The sequence below is a fragment of the Rhinichthys klamathensis genome, unplaced genomic scaffold (genome assembly GCF_029890125.1).
Source record: "Rhinichthys klamathensis goyatoka isolate OS25496 unplaced genomic scaffold, OSU_Roscu_1.1 h1tg000333l_1, whole genome shotgun sequence".
Classification (NCBI taxonomy): Eukaryota; Metazoa; Chordata; class Actinopteri; order Cypriniformes; family Leuciscidae; genus Rhinichthys; species Rhinichthys klamathensis.
This window is the reverse complement of record NW_026606848.1, coordinates 319836-340645: the sequence shown is the minus strand read 5'-3', so window position 1 is coordinate 340645 and position 20810 is coordinate 319836. Positions and strand designations below refer to the sequence as shown.

The 20810-nt window shown below is 41.6% G+C and overlaps 2 protein-coding genes across 4 annotated transcripts; both read right to left on the bottom strand.

Annotated features, from left to right (window-relative positions):
• Positions 1-10180: 10180 nt before the first annotated feature.
• zp3e (zona pellucida glycoprotein 3e) lies at positions 10181-12109 on the bottom strand. Its single transcript, XM_056272274.1, has 8 exons — positions 11495-12109; positions 11297-11418; positions 11115-11218; positions 10868-11045; positions 10668-10785; positions 10513-10598; positions 10352-10440; positions 10181-10273 (listed from the first exon to the last, which is right to left on the bottom strand). The coding sequence occupies exons 1-8, from the start codon at positions 12068-12070 to the stop codon at positions 10206-10208; spliced, it is 1341 nt and encodes a 446-aa protein (XP_056128249.1). The 5' UTR covers positions 12071-12109; the 3' UTR covers positions 10181-10205.
• Positions 12110-12646: 537 nt separating this feature from the next.
• Positions 12647-20297, bottom strand: ddx42 (DEAD (Asp-Glu-Ala-Asp) box helicase 42). 3 transcript variants are annotated; one of them, XM_056272259.1, is made up of 18 exons: positions 20176-20297; positions 19589-19816; positions 19097-19253; positions 18932-18993; positions 18719-18755; positions 17963-18115; positions 17388-17492; positions 17180-17299; positions 16891-17067; positions 16569-16697; positions 16090-16189; positions 15343-15390; positions 15133-15230; positions 14773-15049; positions 14396-14622; positions 14187-14306; positions 13878-13979; positions 12647-13767 (listed from the first exon to the last, which is right to left on the bottom strand). In XM_056272259.1, the coding sequence occupies exons 2-18, from the start codon at positions 19804-19806 to the stop codon at positions 13198-13200; spliced, it is 2700 nt and encodes an 899-aa protein (XP_056128234.1). In that variant the 5' UTR covers positions 19807-19816; positions 20176-20297; the 3' UTR covers positions 12647-13197. The 3 variants fall into 3 exon arrangements, with proteins under 3 accessions (XP_056128234.1, XP_056128235.1, XP_056128236.1); XM_056272260.1 differs by having other exon boundaries at positions 14196-14306; XM_056272261.1 differs by lacking the exons at positions 18719-18755; positions 19097-19253; positions 19589-19816; positions 20176-20297 and having other exon boundaries at positions 18932-18991.
• Between the last annotated feature and the right edge of the window lie 513 nt (positions 20298-20810).

Here is a 20810-nt window from a genome sequence, read left to right as displayed (position 1 = left end):
CATTTCAGTTGGGATGTAGGAAACACTATTAGCATTTTCTGAAAAAAAATACCAGTGGCAATTAAAGTTTTAGGAAACCTTAGGTTGATTGATATGCCTCAAAGCCACATTTGTTTGCCATTATCATTGGGTATGGAATCCACACTTAAAATAGCATATTTTGTACAGTGTAAAGCTGTAGCTTGATAATGGCCAGTTCAGTAAGAAATGTAGAAATGTAGACAAACTAGTTGCAATTTGATTGTTCAAAATTTTAAAAAGACAAGTGCCAACAACCTTCAGTTGTTCAGATATTTTCTGGGCAGGAAAGTTAGAGACTGGATCTCACTGATGCTTCGTTTGAATACCTCCATCTAGCCAGGTTAAACTGTTAATGTAGTTTAACCCTTGTGTGTCAATTAAAAAAAGTTACATATAGGTCCATAGAGGACAAAAATGTCTGTTTCCAAAAACTGTCATAAAAATTTGAAATTTTAAAAAAAAAAAGTATAAAAAAGGTTATAGAGGTTAAAGTTTATGAAAATGATTTATGAACATTATTTTATATAAAATATATATTTTATGAAACATGAACTCTAAAACTGCTAGAAAACGTCTCGGTTACTAACGTAACCTCGGTTCTCTCTAGAAGAGGTTGTTAAAACCTCTCTAGAACGAGTGTTGCGCAAGCTAGCTTACGCTACGGGAAAACCTCTTTTCTCAAGAATACTGAAGCCAAAAATTATCCTTATAATTTTGTATTAATTTAAAACGCATTTGCTGCAGCGAGCAGACCTAGGCGAGGCAGCTTGCGCGCCTATTGGCTGCTCTGCGGCAACTGCTGCAACCTATCGAGGGACTGCTCACTAGCGCCCTCAGTCGTCACGTCCCACGCGAATGGGCGTGGCTTATGCCTATATAAGCCAGAGCTCAATAGGATGGGCATTGGTTTTCATCAACTGAAGCGAAACCAGATGGTAGCACAAGCACGGCAGGGTTACGCAACACTCGTTCCCTCTTCTAGAGAGAACCGAGGTTACGTTAGTAACCGAGACATTCTCTTACGTGAGTAGTCTCGTGTTGCGTAAGCTAGCTTAGGCTACGGGAACCCAATTTAAAACGCTGTGCGTACTAAATCTGCCACAACACTGACCCAAGGGCGAGTGCCCTGAGCTCATATGATATGGGGATATAAAAGCCGACAGGGAGTGGGCTAATAAGTATGATAAAAGGCAATGTGGTTACCTTAAGTGAACAAGGGTGCTTAACACTGTATAACAGTCAGGGAAGGCATTAGCCTGCCTGAACTGAAACTTTGCAGTTTGCGGAAGCGAGTTTGGCAGAACTGAGCAGATTAACTAGACTGACTAACAACCTAGCTTGAAGAGCGGGAACTTCCAGGTTATAGAACCTTAAAAATGTAGACAGAGAGGCCCAGCCTGCCGCCATACAGATATCTTGAAGAGAAATCCCACTGGACCAGGCCCATGAAGAGGCCACACCTCTAGTGGAATGAGCTCTGACACCCAGAGGGCAACGACGGCCCTTAGATGTATAAGCCAGTGAGATAGCATCCACTATCCACCTGGAAAGGCTATGTTTCGAGGCAGCTAGACCTTTAGTGCGGCCACCAAAAGAAACAAAGAGCTGTTCTGACTGTCTGAAAGCAGCCGAACGCTCCACGTAAATTCTCAGGGCCATGACTGGGCAAAGGAGATTCACGTCAGACTCGCTGTCAGATCCAGGGAGGGCTGACAGGGAAATGACTTGCGCTCTGAAAGGAGTGGCAAGCACTTTGGGGACATAACCATGTCTTGGTTTGAGGATGACCTTGGAGTCATTAGGCCCAAACTCAAGGTACGAGGCGCTAACAGAAAGTGCGTGTAAGTCACCCACCCGCTTGACTGAGGCGATAGCCACCAGAAAGGCGGGTTTTAACGAGAGATACTTAAGTTCCACAGACTGTAGAGGTTCAAAAGGGGCACCCTTCATGGCCTCTAGGACCAAGGAAAGGTCCCATACGGGAACCAAGGGGGTCAAGGAGGGTTCATCCTTCTAGCTCCCCTGAGGAAGCGGACTACAAGGTCGTTCCTACCCAGTGACTGGCCGTGCGAATGTTTGACAAACGCAGCAATAGCCGCGCCACATATACCTTGAGCGTGGATGGGGATCTGCCCTTATCCAAAAGCTCCTGTAGCAAGGAAAGAACCTCTGATACCCCACAATCTTGTGGATCCAGGTTGCGAGCTGAGCACCAACCTGAGAACACTGACCACATGGAAGCATAAAGCCGTCTAAGTAGAGGGCGCTCTAGCTTGCGTAATCATGTTTAACTGGGAGTGTTTAGTCTGGGAGATTGACGGGTACCCGTTGATGGCCCACACATGCAGAGCCCAAAGCTCGGGGTGTGGGTGCCAAATCGTACCCCCGGCCTGTGAGAGGAGATCTCTCCTCAACGGGACAGGCCATGGAGCCAAGCTCTGAAGCTGCATCAGCTCCGGAAACCAAACTTGGTTCGGCCAGAACGGAGCTACTAAAAGCACAGAGGAACCGTTCTCCCTGATACGCTTGATTACCTGTGGTAACAACGTGATCGGCGGGAAAGCATACACTGTAAAAAAAAATCTGTTAAATTTACAGGAAAAAACTGGCAGCTGTGGTTACCAGAGTTTTCCTGTTAAAAATACGGTAGCATTATTTTAGGTTTTACAGACTTTTAACCGTATATAATTTTACAGCAATATACCGTATTTCATTATCTGATATAATGTTAATTTACTGACCTTGCTTTTGAAGTATCTGTTTTGTTCCATTGTAATACACTGACAGCCAACAATCACAGCAGTAATGAGAGTCAAATGATCAATCAAAGCTCATCATAAGCAGCTCTTCCACAAGAAAGTTAATACTGATATATAGAAGCTGCACAGTGTCATTCACAAAACATTAAACACCATCATGGTAACATGTTGAAATTTAAAAAATGCAATAAGCATTAATTTAACAACATTAAATATAACATAAAACCCTAATGTACATAACTGATTAGAAAAAAACTAAGAAAATTATGAAGAAACAGTTATTATAAAAAAATACATTAAATGTGAAGTGTCACGCAGGGAATTGTGGGAATGTCAATTTACATTTTTTCACTGTAAATTATACAATGACTTGTTCTTTTTCACTTCCAAAAACTGTAAATTTAACGGTATTTTACAGTAAAATTACATTAAATGTACCATTATATATATCACAGAAACTTTCTGTTAACCAATTAACAGTTTTTCACTGTAGCATTTTTACAGTCTTTTACCGTTAAAATCACGATCATTTTTTACAGTGTAGAGAGGGCGGCTGGGCCAGTGATGGGCCAGCGAGTCCTTGTTCTTCGTGAAGCATATTGGACACTGAGCGTTGTCTTTTGACGCAAAGAGGTCGACCTCCGCTGTGCCAAAGGTGTCCCACAACAGCTGAACTGTCTGAGGGTGGAGAGACCATTCACCTGGGGGAACGTTGTCCCTGGACAGCCTGTCTGGACCCACGTTCAGATGACCTGGCACATGCGCCGCCACAAGAGCAGGTTGTGCTGAACCCATACAAGGAGGCGTTCTGCCAGTGCATGAAGGTTCCGTGATCTCAGACCGCCCTGGCGATTTATGTAGGAAACCACCGACATGTTGTCCGTGCGGACAAGGACATGGTGGCCCTTTAGGAGAGGAAGGAAGAACCGCAAGGCGTTCTCGACCGCCTTCATCTCTAGACACTTTATGTGAAAGCGCTTCTCTTGGCCAACAGGCCAGAAGTCGGTCTGCCCGAAAGGCGTCTGTCGAAACCAATTTCAGTTTCGAGATTAGCCCCAGGTTTACACCTGTCTGATACCAGCCGACCGCCTTCCAGGGCTCCAGAGGTGTGACACAGTTCTGAGTTACCTTGAGACGTAAACGACCAGATGCCCATGCTCGACGCGGGATCCTTTAGCCAGTGCTGTAAAGGGCGCATGCGAAGCAGGCCTAAACGAAGCACCGCTGAGGCTGAAGCCATGAGGCCTATAATCCTCTGAAATCTTTAGACAGGAGAGACATCGCCTACTTTGAATGACATCGCCAGGCGCTGAATACACAGAGCGCGCTGTGACGTCAGCCGCGCTGTCATTGACACAGAGTCCAGATCCATTCCCAGAAAAGAAGCTTTCTGACTGGGAGATAGCGAACTCTTGGTCCAATTGACTTTGAGGCCCAGAGCCTCTAAATGGCTTAGTAATAAAGCCCTGTGTGTCATAAGTTCCACCTCTGACTGGGCCATAATTAGCCAGTCGTCCAAATAGTTCAGTATTCGTACACCCTGTTGTTTCAGGGGGGCGAGCGCTGCGTCTATGCACCTCGTAAATGTATGAGGTGCTAAGGACAGGCCGAACGGAAGGATGGTGTACTGGTAAGCCTGACCCTCAAAGGCGAATCTTAAGAAAGGCCTGTGACGGGGGGCTCTTTGTATCTGAAAATAAGCGTCTTTCAGATCCACTGATATAAACCAGTCTCTCGCGAGAATTTGTCTGGTTGTAATCATTTTGAACGATCGCTTCATGAGAGCTCTGTTCAAAAGCCAGAGATCTTGAATGGGTCTGAGACCACCATCCTTCTTGGGTACCAGGAAGTAACGGCTGTAGAAACCCGACTCGCTCTGGTCTAGAGGGACGGTTTCTATGGCGCCCTTCAAGTACAGTTTCATTATCTCGGCTCGAAGCAGATGAGCTACTTTCTGATCTACTGTAGTTTCGACCCGGGCTCGAAAGCGCGGGGTCGGCGAGCGAACTGCAGTGAATAGCCTCGTTTTATAATGTTCAGCACCCAATCTGACACGCCCGGGATAGCTGACACGCCCGGCTGTTTCCTAGAGCGCCCTGACGTTAGCTCGAGCATCGAGGGATGAAGTGCCGCATAGCCTGCGATGTCTCCTGGACCTCCGAAAAACGCTCAACAAACCCATCAGCAGCCTGCCCGAAGAGCCCGGAAGGAGACACAGGCGCATCAAGGAAGGAGGCTCTGTCAGCATCCTTCATATCTGACAGTGTCAGCCACAAATGTCTCTCAACAACGGTGAGGGATGCCATGTTCCTCCCAATGGCCTGGGCGGCGGACTTGGTGGCTCGCAGAGCTAGATTTGTGGAGCTTCTCAAGTCCGTAAAGCTGTCAGCGTCCGTGCCCGCCTCATCCAAGGAACGGAGAAGGTTGGCTTGGTAGATTTGTAGCACTGCCATAGTGTGGAGTGCTGAAGCGGTCTGGCCAGTGGCGGTGTAAGCGCGACTGACGAAGGCGGAAGTAGTTCGGCTGGCTTTAAAGGGCAAGGTGGCCTTAGAACACCATCCAGCGGAGGGCGGGCAAAGGTGCGTTGCGATCGCTTCCTCGACCGGAGAAATGGAAACATAGCCCTTGTCCTTTACGCCGTCCAACAATGGAGAGCGTCGAAAAGACAGATGATCTCAGCCTGGCCGAAAAAGGAGCCTTCCAGGATTTAGACAGCTCCTCGTGCAGCTCAGGGAGAAATGGGGCGACCAGGGAGAAAGCAGCCGTCAAGTCTGTTGGGCGCGGGCTCATCCGAGACCAAATCCAGAGACCAATCCAGGCCGAGGTCCTCCACGGCCTTCGCAGGAGGCAGAGAAGTTCGGCGTTGACGCTGGCTCTAACCCCACTGGACTCCTGAAGAGAAGGGGTGGGGACCGGAACGGAGCCCGACCACTCTTCACTCCCCAAGGCGATAAGAGAACAGCTGTCCTCTTCGTCATCCCCTTCCAACTCGTCACAGGCGATGGGAGCGGCCGAAGTCGGGCGCTGGCCATCCGTGAGTGAAACGGGGGAAACCGAGGCACGCGGGGAACCCGCCGGCGTGCACTCGTCCAACAGAACCTCCTCAGGTGGCCTCTGAGAGAAGAGGGAGGCGGAGGCGTGGAATCCACTTCAAAAATGGCTAGTCGAGCCCACAGGGTCCACAAGGCCATGGTGTAGCACTCAGGACATCCGCCCTTGGACAGCACGTGGTCCGCTTGGTCCCAGCCCAAGCAGGAAGCGCACAGGATATGGCGGTCCCCGTTGGCGAGGGGGGCTATGCACGAGCCACAGGAAACACAAGGCATTTGCAGCAACGCCTCGGCTCTTTTAGACACAAGAACGTGAGTTTCGCAGCGGCGAACACACACGGAAGCGTGAAAGGATATAGGCGCCGGATAGCGCAGCAGGAACAGCGACTGAAGGCGGCGAGAAGACGACCGGCTTCCTCAGTGAACTCGTCCCGCTGAAAAGGCTGTTCGACGGCACAGGCTTCTTCTCCGAGATCCAGCGATGTGAAGACTTCGCTGAAGAGATAAAAATCAAGGCGCATCCTATCGAGCTCTGGCTTATATAGGCATAAGCCACGTCCATTCGCGCGGGATGTGACGACTGAGGGCGCTAGTGCCCTCATTGGTTCTTACGTCACGAGCAGTCCCTCGATAGGTTGCAGCAGTTGCCGCAGAGCAGCCAATAGGCGCACGAGCTGCCTCGCATAGGTCTGCTCGCTGCAGCAAATACGTTTTAAATTAATACAAAATTATAAGGAACATTTTTGGCTTCAAAATTCTCGAGAAAAGAGGTTTTCCCAGTGATAATCAAAGTTATACATCGAAATAAGGTGTGTTCTAAATTTGAGGTTGACATCTAAAAAAATTAGCTTTGAGTAAGATTTTGTTTGGGCACAGTACCAGATTTTCCCCATTAAATGCAGCAAAGCGCCACTGGATTTGTGATTTGCAGTAGAGTTTTTCTCTCTCAAATATTACAAGAAAGACACGCATTTTTTTTTATTACACACATACAAACCACATCCATACCAACACACCCACACAATTTTAGCAGCATAATTTATCAAATTGGCTCTACAGAAGCATAAAACCAAAATAGAGTATTTGCTTTATAGGCCAAACCTGAGGAAATGGCACCATCTGGTAAAAGAAAAAGAAAAAATTGTACAAAAGTTAATTTTAAAGGGGTCATATAATGGTACATGCACTTTTACAAGTTGATTGTACTGAAATGTGTGTTGGCAGTGCCTGTACACAACCATCATAAAATGATAAAAATCCATCCAGTGTTTTTGTTTTAATTTCCTGATATGTTTTCCCCTGTCTCAAATCGAGCCGTTCGACCGTGTGACGTCACACGCTCGGAAGCCCCTCCCACGATTGTTGATTGACAGCAGCGTTTCAACACAGACCCGCCCTCGCTCGTGAGCGAGCTGTCAATCATAGTCTGCGCAGACCAGCGCGGTCATTGTTGATATGCTGGAGGCTGGAGCACTGTCTATGAGCAGAATGGCGTCTAAGCGATTGTGGTGTTCTGTTCTTGGGTGTAATAACGAACACAGCAGTCATTTTAATGTTCCTAAATCCGAACCGCTGAAGACGCAGTGGCTGAGTTTGTTTTCGAAGGGAATATTCCCCACGAGCAACGTCAATGCTCTCATGTTTGCGCGAATCATTTCTCACCAGACTGCTTTATAAACGAGGGTCAGTATAAAGCTGGTTTTGCTAAGAAGCTGCTCATGAAAAAAGGATCGGTACCAGATATTCGTGTTCTTGCTGAACCTCTAGAACAACTGAAGTGAGTGTAACGTTTTATTAAACTTTATATTAATATTTATATTAATCTTTGCAAATCGCTAGCTGCACGCTTCACAATGAATGCGTCTAAGGTTCACACTTAGGGTACATTACGGCATGTTTTCTATGTATGATATTCTCAATATAATTCATAATCCCACGTTTATACTGAACAACGCGTTATGGTTATTGTGTTACAAACGGTGTACGCACAGAACAGAGAGGCGGGGTGAGCAAAGCTCATTAAAATAAGTGTTTTCTTACAATACTAATGAGAATTTGTAATTAAAGTATATTACAAACTTTTAATTTAGACCCTAAAGAATCATACTAGCTTGTACAAAAATGGCATTATATGACCCCTTTAAAGCCTTGCCAACAGAATAAAAGCCTATTAAGAATGCATTTAATAGTTAAATGGACCTGGGATTAAAATTTGCAAAAATTTCCTTAAAGTCCTGAGTGTAACTTTTGTGTTACGAGTGTAAATTAGATTTATAAGAGGGTATGGGGGTGAAATAGTAAAATTACAATACAAATACAAATTTGTGCCAAAATCTATGCACAGGCAAAATGCTAAATAAAAAACAAACAGAAAAAGTAAAAAATGTGTTTAAAGTCACACAATTCTAAGTCCAACATGCTTTTGTTCTGTGGTGTGCAGTAGCATCACCATGTGATGTAAAGAACTATGAAAACAATATTGAATGTTGACATTGAAACAGAGACAAGAGGCCTCATTATCTGCACAAGTTAACATGTTTAAGAGGTTCTTCGGGTCAAAAATGACCCGAAGCGTTTAAATAAAAAAATGTTAAAAATCGTAGCTTCATCGGAATGGTCCAAAACTTGGTGACTTTTTTGGTACTTGGTATATGAACACCCAAAAAAATTGGGGACAGGATTTGAAAAGTCTAAGTGGTCGTAAAAAAAATAGTCACACTCAGGGTCTTCGGGTCTAAAATGACCCGCATAGGAAATGAATGGGAAATTGGCAAAAATATGAAAATACAGAGTTTTTTTGTGCATACAATCTACCAAACAGCCAGGATGCAGAAAAAAAGCACACAACAGTGAAGGGCTAAATCTCTTAAAACAATGGGTGACAAAATGCTTTCCATTTGTTCTCTTTATAATGCAATGTTCAGGTTTGAATGTATTATAAAGTAAAACTGCCACTTCAAATTACCATTTAAACCAACCAAAAAAATATATATATATTTTTTTAAATTTAAAAAAATTACAAAAATAGTAATGAGAATCTGTTATTATATATTCAAATCACCAACCTGAAAAAAATTAAACAATATGTGAAAAAATCACTAGAGTGTTTCTACCATAGGTTTCTACAGAGAGCTGTAAATCCACTAGTGGTAAAAATGTGCTATTGCGTGATAAAAATGCTCAGTGTGTCCACCAGATGGCTCCGATCTCATTTCAAAAATTGCTTTCATGGGTCTTAATTATTGCATAAATATTAATTATAAATCATAAAATTCTCAAAACACCAAAAAAGAAAAGAAAAAATATTATTGAAGAAAAATATATTTAATTGATTTTACTCAAATAAAATGTATCTTAATGCCGCCCTCCGGTCATTTTTGACCCGAAGGTCCTGAGTGTGAGTCTAAAATGAAGAACCCCAGAGGGTTAAATTACTACTTACAGCAACAAATTAATTTGCTGCTCTAAATCACCCAAACAGTTTGTATGTCAAATGGTAATTCTATTTATTTATAATTTTTATGTAGCATTTGTTTGACTATTTTATTGTATATTTATGTTTCCTTTGTTTTTAGTTATTCATTTGTATTAGTTATTTGTGTTATGATGTCATGTTTTGGATAGTCTGATGGACAAAGTTCTGTGGGTTGTGGGGGAAGAGTTGTTTGTTTTTTTAGTTTATTTAATGTTATTATGTTTGAAAATAAAGATATTGTAAAAAAAAGAAAAAAAGTAATTTTTTAGAGCTCACTTATGCAAAAGGACTTCCACTACTCTAACATGGGGTTAAATGCCTTGCTCCTGTAATAAAGACAGCTCACACATGCTTCCTAGAACTCAAAAACAATGGGTACTTCTCATTTCTAATTTGAGCATCCTCATTTGAAATGAGGACAAAGGAATTGAAAGAAGGCTAATATTCAAGCGTCACTTCAAAGCATCATCAGCTGATGTCCTCTTGAAATATGTCAGATATATGGTTTGTTTAAACTACAACAGTAAAGTACTAGATTAAAATTGTGACAGATGTGAAGGGGGAGGGAAATACATACATGTGCCAAGTTTTTCGACTAGAAAGACTTCCACATAAGATACACCTGTGCATCCTCACTTATAGCTCCATTGGAAGCCTTCTCACTCCTTCCTTGCAATGCAACTAAAGAACTGAGATTCTTCAAGATGACTTTGATCAGTTTCCAGGTCACAGGCTGGAGGACTGAGGAGCGAGGAAGCATCAATTTGATTGATTGAGAAGCACCCAATGTTCCAGTCATCAGCAATTAAATTGTTTACAACACTGACTAAAGTTGTAGATTATTCAGTAACTCAAAACAGTATGATAAGAACTTTATTTTAACATTCTGCAATTGGTACTCTACATCAGACTGAAACCATGGTCCTTGACTCTGATGGGTCCAACAGATGCCCTGTCCCACCGCCAATCTGCTAAAGAAAGTGAGAACACTAAAGCAAATGACCATACAAACATTAACTTTCGTAAGCTTAAAAAAAACCACATGCCTTTACTTAGCTGATCCCTTCCACTCCTAATGCCACAGGTTGCGTCACAGCAGCCACACACCTGATCATCCTCATCAGCAGACATCCACCTGTCAGACAAACCAAATATTAAGTCCTCACACACTAAAGTTTTGAAGTAATTCATATAATTGAAAACATACCTATTAGCAGAGAAAGAGCAAGCTTTCTGATCAACATTAGTAGGGTTGGATTCTGCAGCCACCTTGAGAACACAAGTAATGTAGACCTACAAAAAGCAAAATTATTTGTACACTCCATGCTAACATGCACCCAAACTGCTAATCCACATACATACAATTCCACTAATCTCTTGCTGGAATCTGAACGCCACCAACTGAAACTGCAGCTTGTCAATTTGAGTCCGGGGCATAAAGTGAGAGCCTGAGCCTGTGAGTTTGCCATCAACTAGACACCTAGGGTGGAAGAATTTTTTTTTAATAAATTCAGACATTCCATGATGCCACATTGTGTGGTTCTTGAAGGACCTCTACTCACCCATTATTCTCAATAAAGGAGTATCTGGGTGTAGCACTGGTATCAGGGACTGAAGTAGCCACACAGCTATCCACAAACACACGAAGAGGAATGTGGTTGTATGACCTCAGTGAAGCCTCAATATTAATGGAATCACCCAGGAAGTACTGATTAGAAGGTCTTTCAAATCTCCAGTCATCTGCAAAGAAATCATTTTAACCCAGGTTCACAAGCACTGGCAGGTTACAAATATTTACATTATACCGACCAGTCATGAGCTTGAGGGAGAAGACCAAAAGTTCCTCCGCAACTATAGTTGAGGCATATGGGGCCCAAGTGGGCACTAAGGTATCGCTGCTAACATCAAGCACTCTGTCAAGGTATAAGAGTCAGTCCCTTTTAGTGCAAATTATATTAGCATATTCAATCCTGAGTTAACTGAAATCTTACCTTGGATAATGACACTCGATACCAACCACCGCACCACTGCTCCTGACAATAGGACCAACATATGAAGCCTCTTGTGGGGTGTAGATAATGTTGAACCTATAGACAAGCTCATCCTCAGTCACCTAAACAGAAAGGTTAATAGAAGAACAGTCACATGGACGGTTCAGAATACCTATGATTGTCACATCATAACCTTACCATTGATGTGCCGCTACATCCATGCAGTTCAGACTCAAAGATCAGCACTTGAGCAGAAGAATCCTCTCCAGTTGCAGTACAGCCTCCCAGTGTAAAACCAGAGGACAACAGTGGGTGCCCAGTCCCAAAGAAGTCCTTCATCACTTCCACATATACTGAATTCTCTCCACACTGAGCAGCTACACTGTTGGCAGGGACAGGATAAGGCAACTCAAAAGGAACGTCTGGCTGCTGTGGTTCCTCTGGTAGACTTGGAAAGCTCCACGTCAGTTTCGCCACTGGACCCTGCAACAGCTCTTTTAATTGAACACCCATAAGATCTTGAGAAGACTTTCTAAAATCAGTCCTGGCTGGTGTCTGGACAGGAAACTGAGCAGGAAACCTTTGTGGTGCAAATGCAGTGTTACTGGGAACCAAAGCCATCCTGGAATCAGCCTGTTGAGAAGCTTGAGCTAATGTTCTAGGCCTAAACTCGCTTGGACTCCGGTTATGTGCTGCTCTTGCTCTCCATTGTGCTTCAGAAAATCCAAGTGCAAGAATAAACACCAATCCAAATCCAACCTGCCAAAACCCCATTATTGCCAAGCTTGTTTCAATGAAGCATTAGGGTGCTACCATCTAAATTTATGCAGATGTTAATCAGAATGGCTCCACCTCTCTCGTGACAAGCATCATTTTTCTCTGCACCTGCCAATTTACTCAATCAATATATCACAGGTGAAAGTCATTGATTATTTACTACGCAGAATAAATGAATTACATATAAGGGCATGTTATTAGTAGCTAAACCAAATGATTGCTTATTTTAAATATCAAAATGAAAGGATCAATTCTCTGAAACACAAACAACCTCAAGTCTTTTTGTGTCTTCCTTTTTTATTAATTCAGAAACATGGCCACATACAGAATTGCACACTAGAGTATCCAGAATAATAAAGTTTAGTATGTTTCAGGTTTAGATTGTAACAAACATTCTTCCCTCACATCAACAGCAATCTTCACAAGGGACTGAAATGGAGAAATTTAGTTCAGAACCAAAGGAATGCAGGATCATAACATTATTTGATTTTAGATTCACTGATATGTTTTCTCCCCATTACAACTGTTATGTTTAGGTTGATCAGAGTGTTTGTGGATTCATTGTAGACTTCATTCTTTCTTGAACTATACTATATGCTGGTCAGCACCAAAATACTATAATCTTAACAGTCTACTCAAATATTTTTTATTTTAAAATATTAACAGGTATGAACAAACGACAAGCTCATTAATGGAAATTAAGAACTTAAAATGCTGTTTGAAATATGACATAGCACACATTAAAACACGCTGGAGAATCTTAAAGAAAATATATATTTCACAAATAGTTTGTGAAGCAGCACACAGTAATAAAAAAGTACTCAACTATTTGAAATCAGATTATATTTCCAGTTACACAGCCAGAGTCAACATTTTCTAATTCTTTAAGTCTCTTCAGAAAGAAACAACTTGTGTGCCACTGAACAGGTATCTACTTTAACACAACACTTGGGCTCAAGATGCATTTGGTTACTCATCCTGCCAATTCACAGCTCTAAATGGTTGAAACAGCCTTAAAAAACAAAAACAAACAAAAAAACAGACAAATAAAGACACTGCTGGGGAGACTGGGTCAGCTGTGTGTTCGGATCTGAGAACAGTTGACTGCTTCTATCCTATACACTTTAATTGTCCCATCTGCTTTTCTTGCGTTTGGGGGGATCAGGAACTGCAAAGCTGTCTTTATGAGTCCCTGACCTCTCACCCCCATCTCGTTCTGACCGTCCCTCTCTGTCCCTATGGCTCCCTTCACCGTTTCGGCTATCGCCATGACGATCTCTGTCACTATAGCGGTCCCTTTCCCCATAGCGATCACGGTCTCCCCCACTATGCCTGTCACCATGACGATAATGACTTTCTCCATGACGACCCCTGTCATCAGCATTCCTATCACTACGGGACCCCTCTTTTGAAGAAGAGCTAGAGTAAGAGTCTGAAACCGAGCTCAGGGAGCCAGCGCTACTGAAGCCGCTCATTTTGGTGCCTGAGCTGAGGGCAGGGAGCGGCAGCATAGAGGAAACTGAGGAGAACGACGATGGAGAGTAGGACAGGTGAGGTCTGTCAGGCCCCTCAGGTGCTCCTGAAGGCAACGAACTTAGACTTCCTGCACTGGTCCAACCAGAGGAGCTGCTGGACTTTGTAGTAAGTTTAGGAGGAACACCAGATGCCGCCACAAAGTGGTTTTTATACTGAGCCTGAGAAAAAACAAAAGCATGTTTAACAAACTCCATAGATTGGTATATTTACACGTATGTAAACTATATCTATACTGAAAAACATGAGAGAGGGCTTTTTTTTTTTTTACGTGAAATGCTTGCTTCAGGGCAGACATACGGTCTCCCATGGCTCCAGTGGAGGGTTTGTAGGCCTCATAGTTACCAAGAGCAGCACCACTACTACTGCGCTCCTGATTTAAGAAAATGAAAAATGCATTAGCAATTAATTGGCTTGGTTCCTGTTTGTATGGTAATTGCAAACACATGGATAACTAGGTTTTATGTAAAAAAAAGTGCAGAAAAAACACGAATGGACATTTATATAATAATATATATATAATATATATATTTATATATATATAAATTATAATAATAATAAAATGAAGCAAAAGTAATACCAAACTAACAGTGGATTCAGATCCAAGGCCAGGTCTCTCTCTGTAACCCAGGCCTCCACCTCCAATATTTAGTTTCTTCCCTTTCCCTCCCTTAAAGCGGGATTTCCGGAACCAGGGATTCTTAAAAAAAGAAAATGCAAAGTTGGTGAAAAAAATTGACAAAACATGCACAATGAAAAATGTACATTGTAAACAGGATGTTGTTTTACCTGCATTGCCAGGTCCATCAGCTCCTTTGAAACACTCTGATTGGCTCCCTCTAAATTGCGAACCAGGTCACCAGCGAATGAAGTGTCTTTAGTGGTGAGCAGAGTGTAAGCAACACCTTTCTCTCCTGCACGACCTGTTCTACCAATTCGATGTGTGTGTGTGTCAATGTCTCGTGCAACATCATAGTTCACAACTGTACGGATAGATGGAATATCCAACCCACGAGCTGAAAAATGCAAGAGAAATTTAATTTGAATAAATACAAAGATATTTATAATAAAGGGAATAAGTACACAAATGGAAACAGTTCATCTATCTTGAACAGATGCAGATAGATACACAAAATAAGTAATGTAATGCCTCAAGTGACACTAACCAGCAACATCAGTAGCTACCAATATGGGCAGATTCTTCTTCTTAAAGTCAGCAATGACTTTGTTCCTCTCACTCTGATCCATGTCTCCATGGAGCAGCCCCAGGCTATAACCTTCCTGATTCAAATTTGTAGCCAGCTCCTCACAGTTAGCCTTTTTAGTGACAAAGACCAGCACTGAACCAGCGGAGGTGAACTCCACCAGCCTGCGCGTCAGCCAACCCCACTTCTCCTTCCCAGTCTGCAGCACCTCCACTATCTGAGTGACATCTTCATTAGCCTGGGAGGATGAGAAAAGAAGATTAAATAAACGTATTCAAATACTATGCGTACAAATTCCTTTATAAGAAACAAGGGCTGCACCTCTCCTATATCTCCCTGCACAACACGGATGGGGTCGACCAAAATATCTCGTGCCAGCTTTTCGATTTTCTTCCGAAAAGTTGCACTGAATAACAGAGCTGTGAGAGATCAGGTCATGAAGGGCTTAGAAGTACAATAAATGGAGTCATGATGGAAACTAGTAGAAATAATTTAAAGCAGCACAATAATATGAACATGAAAGATACTTACTCTGTCGATCAGGTCTGACATGGCTGGCAATGGATCTCACTTGATATTCTGTATAATGCAGGTTAAATTTAAGACAAGGGCATCACAATTGTACTTTTTTCCCTTAAAGGAATAGTTCACCAAAAAATACAAAAGTTCTACCATAATTTACTCCCTCATGTTGGTCTGAACCTATTTGATTAACTTTTATTCATGTATAAACACCGATCAATGCACATACATAGAGCACATCGAATATGGTAAACGTTTGAGGAGTGAGAACCAATGAGGTTTGTTCTTGCAAGCGCATTTGAGCTTCCATTTACCATATTCTATGTGCTCTATGTATGTGTGTGTGGATCAATGTTTATATGTGAATAAAAGCCTAACTTAAATCTGTTCACCATTAAAGTGATCACGTCTCTTCAGAAGACTGAATTAAACAGCCTTTATGGATATTGTGAAGCTTGTTTTTGGTGGAATAGACTTAAGTGGAAGAACATAAATATCTTAGATTTCATTAAAAAGTTGTTCATTTCTGTTTCGAAGATAAATGATAGTCTTATGGGTTTGGAACAACATGAGGGTGAGTAAATGATGAAAGAATGATAATTTAGGGTGAACTATCCCTTTAATTCAATACTTTGGTGACCAAACAGCAATTGTGAAATGTGCTGCTGTTTTGACTGAGCTTTTAATAGAAAAAAAAAAAAAACATGGGATAAAAATGAATGAGATAATACAAAAAAGGTGACATTTCACACATACCAAAGCCCATATCAAACATGCGATCAGCTTCATCAAATACCAGGTAGGTCACACGCTGCAGAGATGTAGCTTTCTTCTTCACATGATCGATTAGACGACCCTATGTGAGAAAAGCAAACATATGAATGAAATCTTCATACGATATATTCACTTTCAAAGACAAACCAAGGAACACCTTTAGTAAATAGAAACAAGTGGAATGAGGTTGTGTATTGAAAGATAAATGCCTGGTTTCACAGACAAGGCTTAAGCTAGTCCCAGACTAAACTGCATGTTTGAGCTGTTTTAACTGAAAGTAACTTGCACTGAACATATCTTAAAATATGTCAGTGCCATTGTTTGATCTCAAAGATGCACACACCAGTAATGTTTTTTCTAAGGCACGTTTATAAAAGCTACTTAAATGTCCTAATTTAACTAAGGCCTAATCCTGGCTTAATTTAAGCCCTGTCTGTGAAACCAGGCAGAGATGTTCTTACTGGGGTGCAGACAACAATTTCAGCTCCTTCCTGTAGAGCTTTGGCTTGTTCCCACATGCTGCCACCTCCGTACACTGCCACTGAGCGAAGGCCATATACCTTACCGAATCGCTTGCATTCGGAATGGATCTGAACCACAGAGGTAAGCATTGCAAAGTGATTAAAACCCAAAACACACTACAAAACCTTGAATCATGACCAAGACTACTTTATAAGAAGAACATATTTAATTATTTTGCTCAGTAGTTATTTTTTCATCTCCTTCCACTCATTCATCCCTTACACCTTCCCCTAACATGAAGGAGCTTTCTTTCTCACTGACCTGTTGACAGAGCTCTCTAGTGGGGCAGACAATCACAGCAATAGGTCCTTCTCCCGGCTCCAGCTCCTTCTGGTCCATGATGTGCACCAGCATTGGCCAAATAAAAGCTGCAGTCTTTCCGCTGCCGGTTTTGGCAATGCCAATCATGTCTCTGCCACTCAAAGATATAGGAACACCCTAGTGAAAAAACACACACATTACTTTAGAAATATAATGCAATACCTAAAATGACTACTTTGATGACAGCATAAATGAGCAAAGGGTCATTCGGATGGGTTTGACAGCTCACCTGGCACTGGATGGGTGTGGGTTGAGTGTACTCGGATTTACGGATCTGGTGCAAAAGCTGCTCATCAAATCCAAAGTGGGCAAAACTGGTGGATGGTTTAGGAGGGGCTGCACCTGAAACCTGTTTATTTTGAATATGGTTTAACGTTGGTTGAAAAAAAGGGAATGATCATTTGTGTATGTACTTGTGTGTGCTGCGTGCCATTGACCTTCAGGTTCAGTTTCTGTCTCAGTTCCACCACTCCAAGCCCAGTCAGACTGCTGAGTTCCTCATGCTCAATATAAAAGTTCTTCTCAAAGGGAGGATAGTCAATCTACAAACAGAAGAGAGGTAAAAAGTCGTCGTTTACATCTCATACTTTTCTTTAAAGTAGATACAGGGGCTTTTTGATATGAGAGATCTAATAAACTACAATGTACTTGCTCATCAATAGAGTGCTGCAGGAATGAATAGGAAAACCGGAAACAAGTTAGCAATTTTTAACTCCCAGTTCCATCGTTCCAAAGTCAATGGGTCTTTTGTTAAATGCCTGAAATAAGATTTTATTCTATGACATATGAATCCGTAATAACACCCTTGTGATTTTTTATAGCTTTTTTTTATATATATAACGTTTGCTAGTCACAGAGCATATTTTCTGCAATAATCTAAAAGCCTAACGGCTTTTGGTTGAGGGAACCAGGGAGATGCAAACTTCTGGCCTACAAAATTACATCATCCCTACAGCACTCTATTTAGGGATGTTAATGCAACAACTACTGAAGGGAGATGCAGTAACAGTACCTCTGAGTGGTCTATGGGGGGCAAGGGCAATATAATCTTTTTGGTAGTAGGAGCAATGGGATTCCCATCGCTGTCATAGTCCACTTCTTCCTCCTCTTCCTCTAGGGTCAACCCAGCTGTTGGATTCTCCGCCATGTAACGGAAATATGCTTCCTGCAAAGAACACAAAACCATGCTTTAGATCAAGACAAAGAGCAGCAGGCCTTTATATCTGCAAACAAGAAAGTCATTCAAATGGAACTACATCAAATTCAACTTTGAGTTCAAATTCAAGTCAGAGAAAATACGTATTGCCTAGGAATTGACCCAGAATAACTAATTATGACATAGCAAGTTCTCACCAAAATTTCAAAACCACATATAAGACAGCACTGATATGGCGTCAATGACATTACAATACATTTTAATTGATCACTGATATTTTAACACACATTTAACATGGACTCAAATCTCATGTTTCAATAATCACTCTACCTGTAAACATTTAAAGAAAATAGATAATGACTGAGAACTTTTGAATCTGTTGAGAAATCAAATCTGATGAGTGCATTTATAGCCATAAAAACAAGCTACTCTATGCTCTATTGCAACAACTCTATTACCAAAAGAACATTTGAATGGCTCAGTCTGTAAACTGATGTATTTATATATATATATATATAGTGTATAAGGAAGGAAGATAGAAAGAGGGGTGGGACACAGCCATTGCTGTGGCAAAGATACGATGGCGGTAGTAACGTCAAGAGGGTCACTCACTTGGTCATCTTCTTCTTCAATGTCATCCCGTATACCCCTGGAAGAAACAAGCGGAGAAAAAAAACTTCCCTGCGACTCGCTCAATCACCCATGGAAACCCATATTCTACCCATTAACCCCCATTTTCTATTCCCATCCTCTCTGCTATAAATATTATCTGAATGAATGGTCTTAAAATTATATATTTTTTCTGTGATAATTGCAGAATCTTACTTGGCCAACTTTTTCTCTTTTTCCTTTTCCTCAAGTTTCTTCATGTCCTTTGCTGCTTGGTCCTGAAAGAAGTCAAAAGAATTACAAGAGCAAGAATTAAAGCAAAAGAGCAGCAATGTTCACTGCCGGTTCTAATAGAGATCAGTTCAGGAACGCAGCTCTCACCTCCACCTCAGCCATAAAGGCATCAAGGGGGTCATCCTCACTGTCTGAGCCTCCTCCTCCACCTCCAGATTGGAACTGCTTTCTAGTGGGAGAGTTCTCGGCAGGTATATATGGCAGATCTGCACTGCTAGACTCCTCTTCATCATCCTCAAAATAACTAAAAATACATTTCAAGCATTAAATGTAATAGCCTCTTTCGTTCACCTGCCACTAATTCATTTACTCAACCTCAAAAGGAGACATTAGGCATAATAACAGTCTCCGTCAACTTTCATTTTCATGAAAGGTGGAACTAAAGCAATGAAAGTGAATGGTGACTAAAAACTCATCTCATTTTGTGTTCTAACAAAAAAGGAAGACATATGGGTTCTGAACAACAAGAGGGTGAGTAAATAATGACAAATATTCTTTTTGGGTTAAACTGCATTTTTCCATTTTTATTTTGGGGTGCAATGTCTTCATTTTAAAAACAGCCACATTTTAAGTACTTACGCATTCTCCTCGTCGAAATTGGCTCGTTTTGTTCCTATTTTGTAAAAAGACGAAAGCTGCTGATTCTTGCCATATCCACCTGATGGTCCTGAACTTCCAAATGCGGAGTGGGCCTTCTGGGTAACAGGAGGTTCCTCTTTCTTCCCACTAGCAAGAGAGAATCCCCCGAATCCAAAGCCTCGCTTGCCACTCGGGCCTCCCTTGTTCCAGTTCATCATTGTTGTTGGGCTGCAAAAAACAGCATCAGATTGGAGGTTTATACACCTTTATAAAACAGGCACACACACAACCCCACACACATACAAAACCCATCAGCCTACTGAAGCACAACGATTACAGATTCAGCTTGTAAATATCGCTCCGCTTTGCTGTTGTTGCCATAACTTTCATTTTCAGTGTTCTCTTATTTAAAATTTCTCTCAATATTTCTGTTGTCAAACTGCAGGTAGGCGAAAGTGTTTTGTTATGCTGTGCTGATGGCCGTGGAGAGGCCTTGAGCTGTGTATAAACGGATTATGTTTCGATTACTTTCACTATGAGTGCGTGAAAGAGTAATGGATATATTTCTTCGCTTTCTGTTTATTTACCTGTCACTGATACGGTGGGGAAAAAGCGATCTTCTAAAGTGGGTGGACACCTTATTTATCCACAGCGTATTTACCACTTCAGGCTATCTTGCACACTTCTTGGAGATTGTGTTTTACGTCATTTACAATAGACTCGTTTTGTGTTGCGTAAAATGTACGCGACGCGTTTGGTGTAGAACGTAGAATGCAATGTTGCCAGATCCCCATCTTATTTCAGTGTATGATGTATAGTACGGTATAGTAGTAATATTATATATTAATATTTAAAATATATATATACATATATATATGTAATATTATTATTTATTTATTTACATTTAATTTTGCTATTATTTCTCTTTTTATTTGATTTAGATCTGTTAAACATTTCACGCTAGTTTATTGTTGATTGACTGTTTATGATTTCAAAAGATAATTAAAATAGTTTATATATTTTATACAGACCTTAGATAAATTAATAAATCCTTATGTTGGTAGGTGGTGCTATATTTGACAGTTGCGATAAGTTTTTGGACCCTAAAACTGCAACCTGCAAAAGCTCTTCTTTATACGCGATAATAACAAGATATGGCAACACAAAACGCAGAATATTTCATTTGCTCACGAATTTACACCAATAGGGAGACACGCATCCA

Bases quoted from the DNA above. Each gene is read 5' to 3' on its own strand.
- zp3e (XM_056272274.1), bottom strand. From the start codon at position 12,070: ATGGGGTTTTGGCAGGTTGGATTTGGATTGGTGTTTATTCTTGCACTT. The intron at 11,046-11,114 runs GTCGGTATAATG...ATTTCTTTGCAG, and splicing joins CTCCCTCAAGCTCATGACTG to ATGACTGGAGATTTGAAAGA. The intron at 10,441-10,512 runs GTATGTTTTCAA...TTTGTCTGACAG, and splicing joins TGCTCTTTCTCTGCTAATAG to GTGGATGTCTGCTGATGAGG.
- ddx42 (XM_056272259.1), bottom strand. From the start codon at position 19,806: ATGATGAACTGGAACAAGGGAGGCCCGAGTGGCAAGCGAGGCTTTGGA. The intron at 19,254-19,588 runs GTAAGTACTTAA...ATGTATTTTTAG, and splicing joins AATTTCGACGAGGAGAATGC to TTATTTTGAGGATGATGAAG. The intron at 17,300-17,387 runs GTCAATGGCACG...CAAAATAAACAG, and splicing joins GACAGAAACTGAACCTGAAG to GTTTCAGGTGCAGCCCCTCC.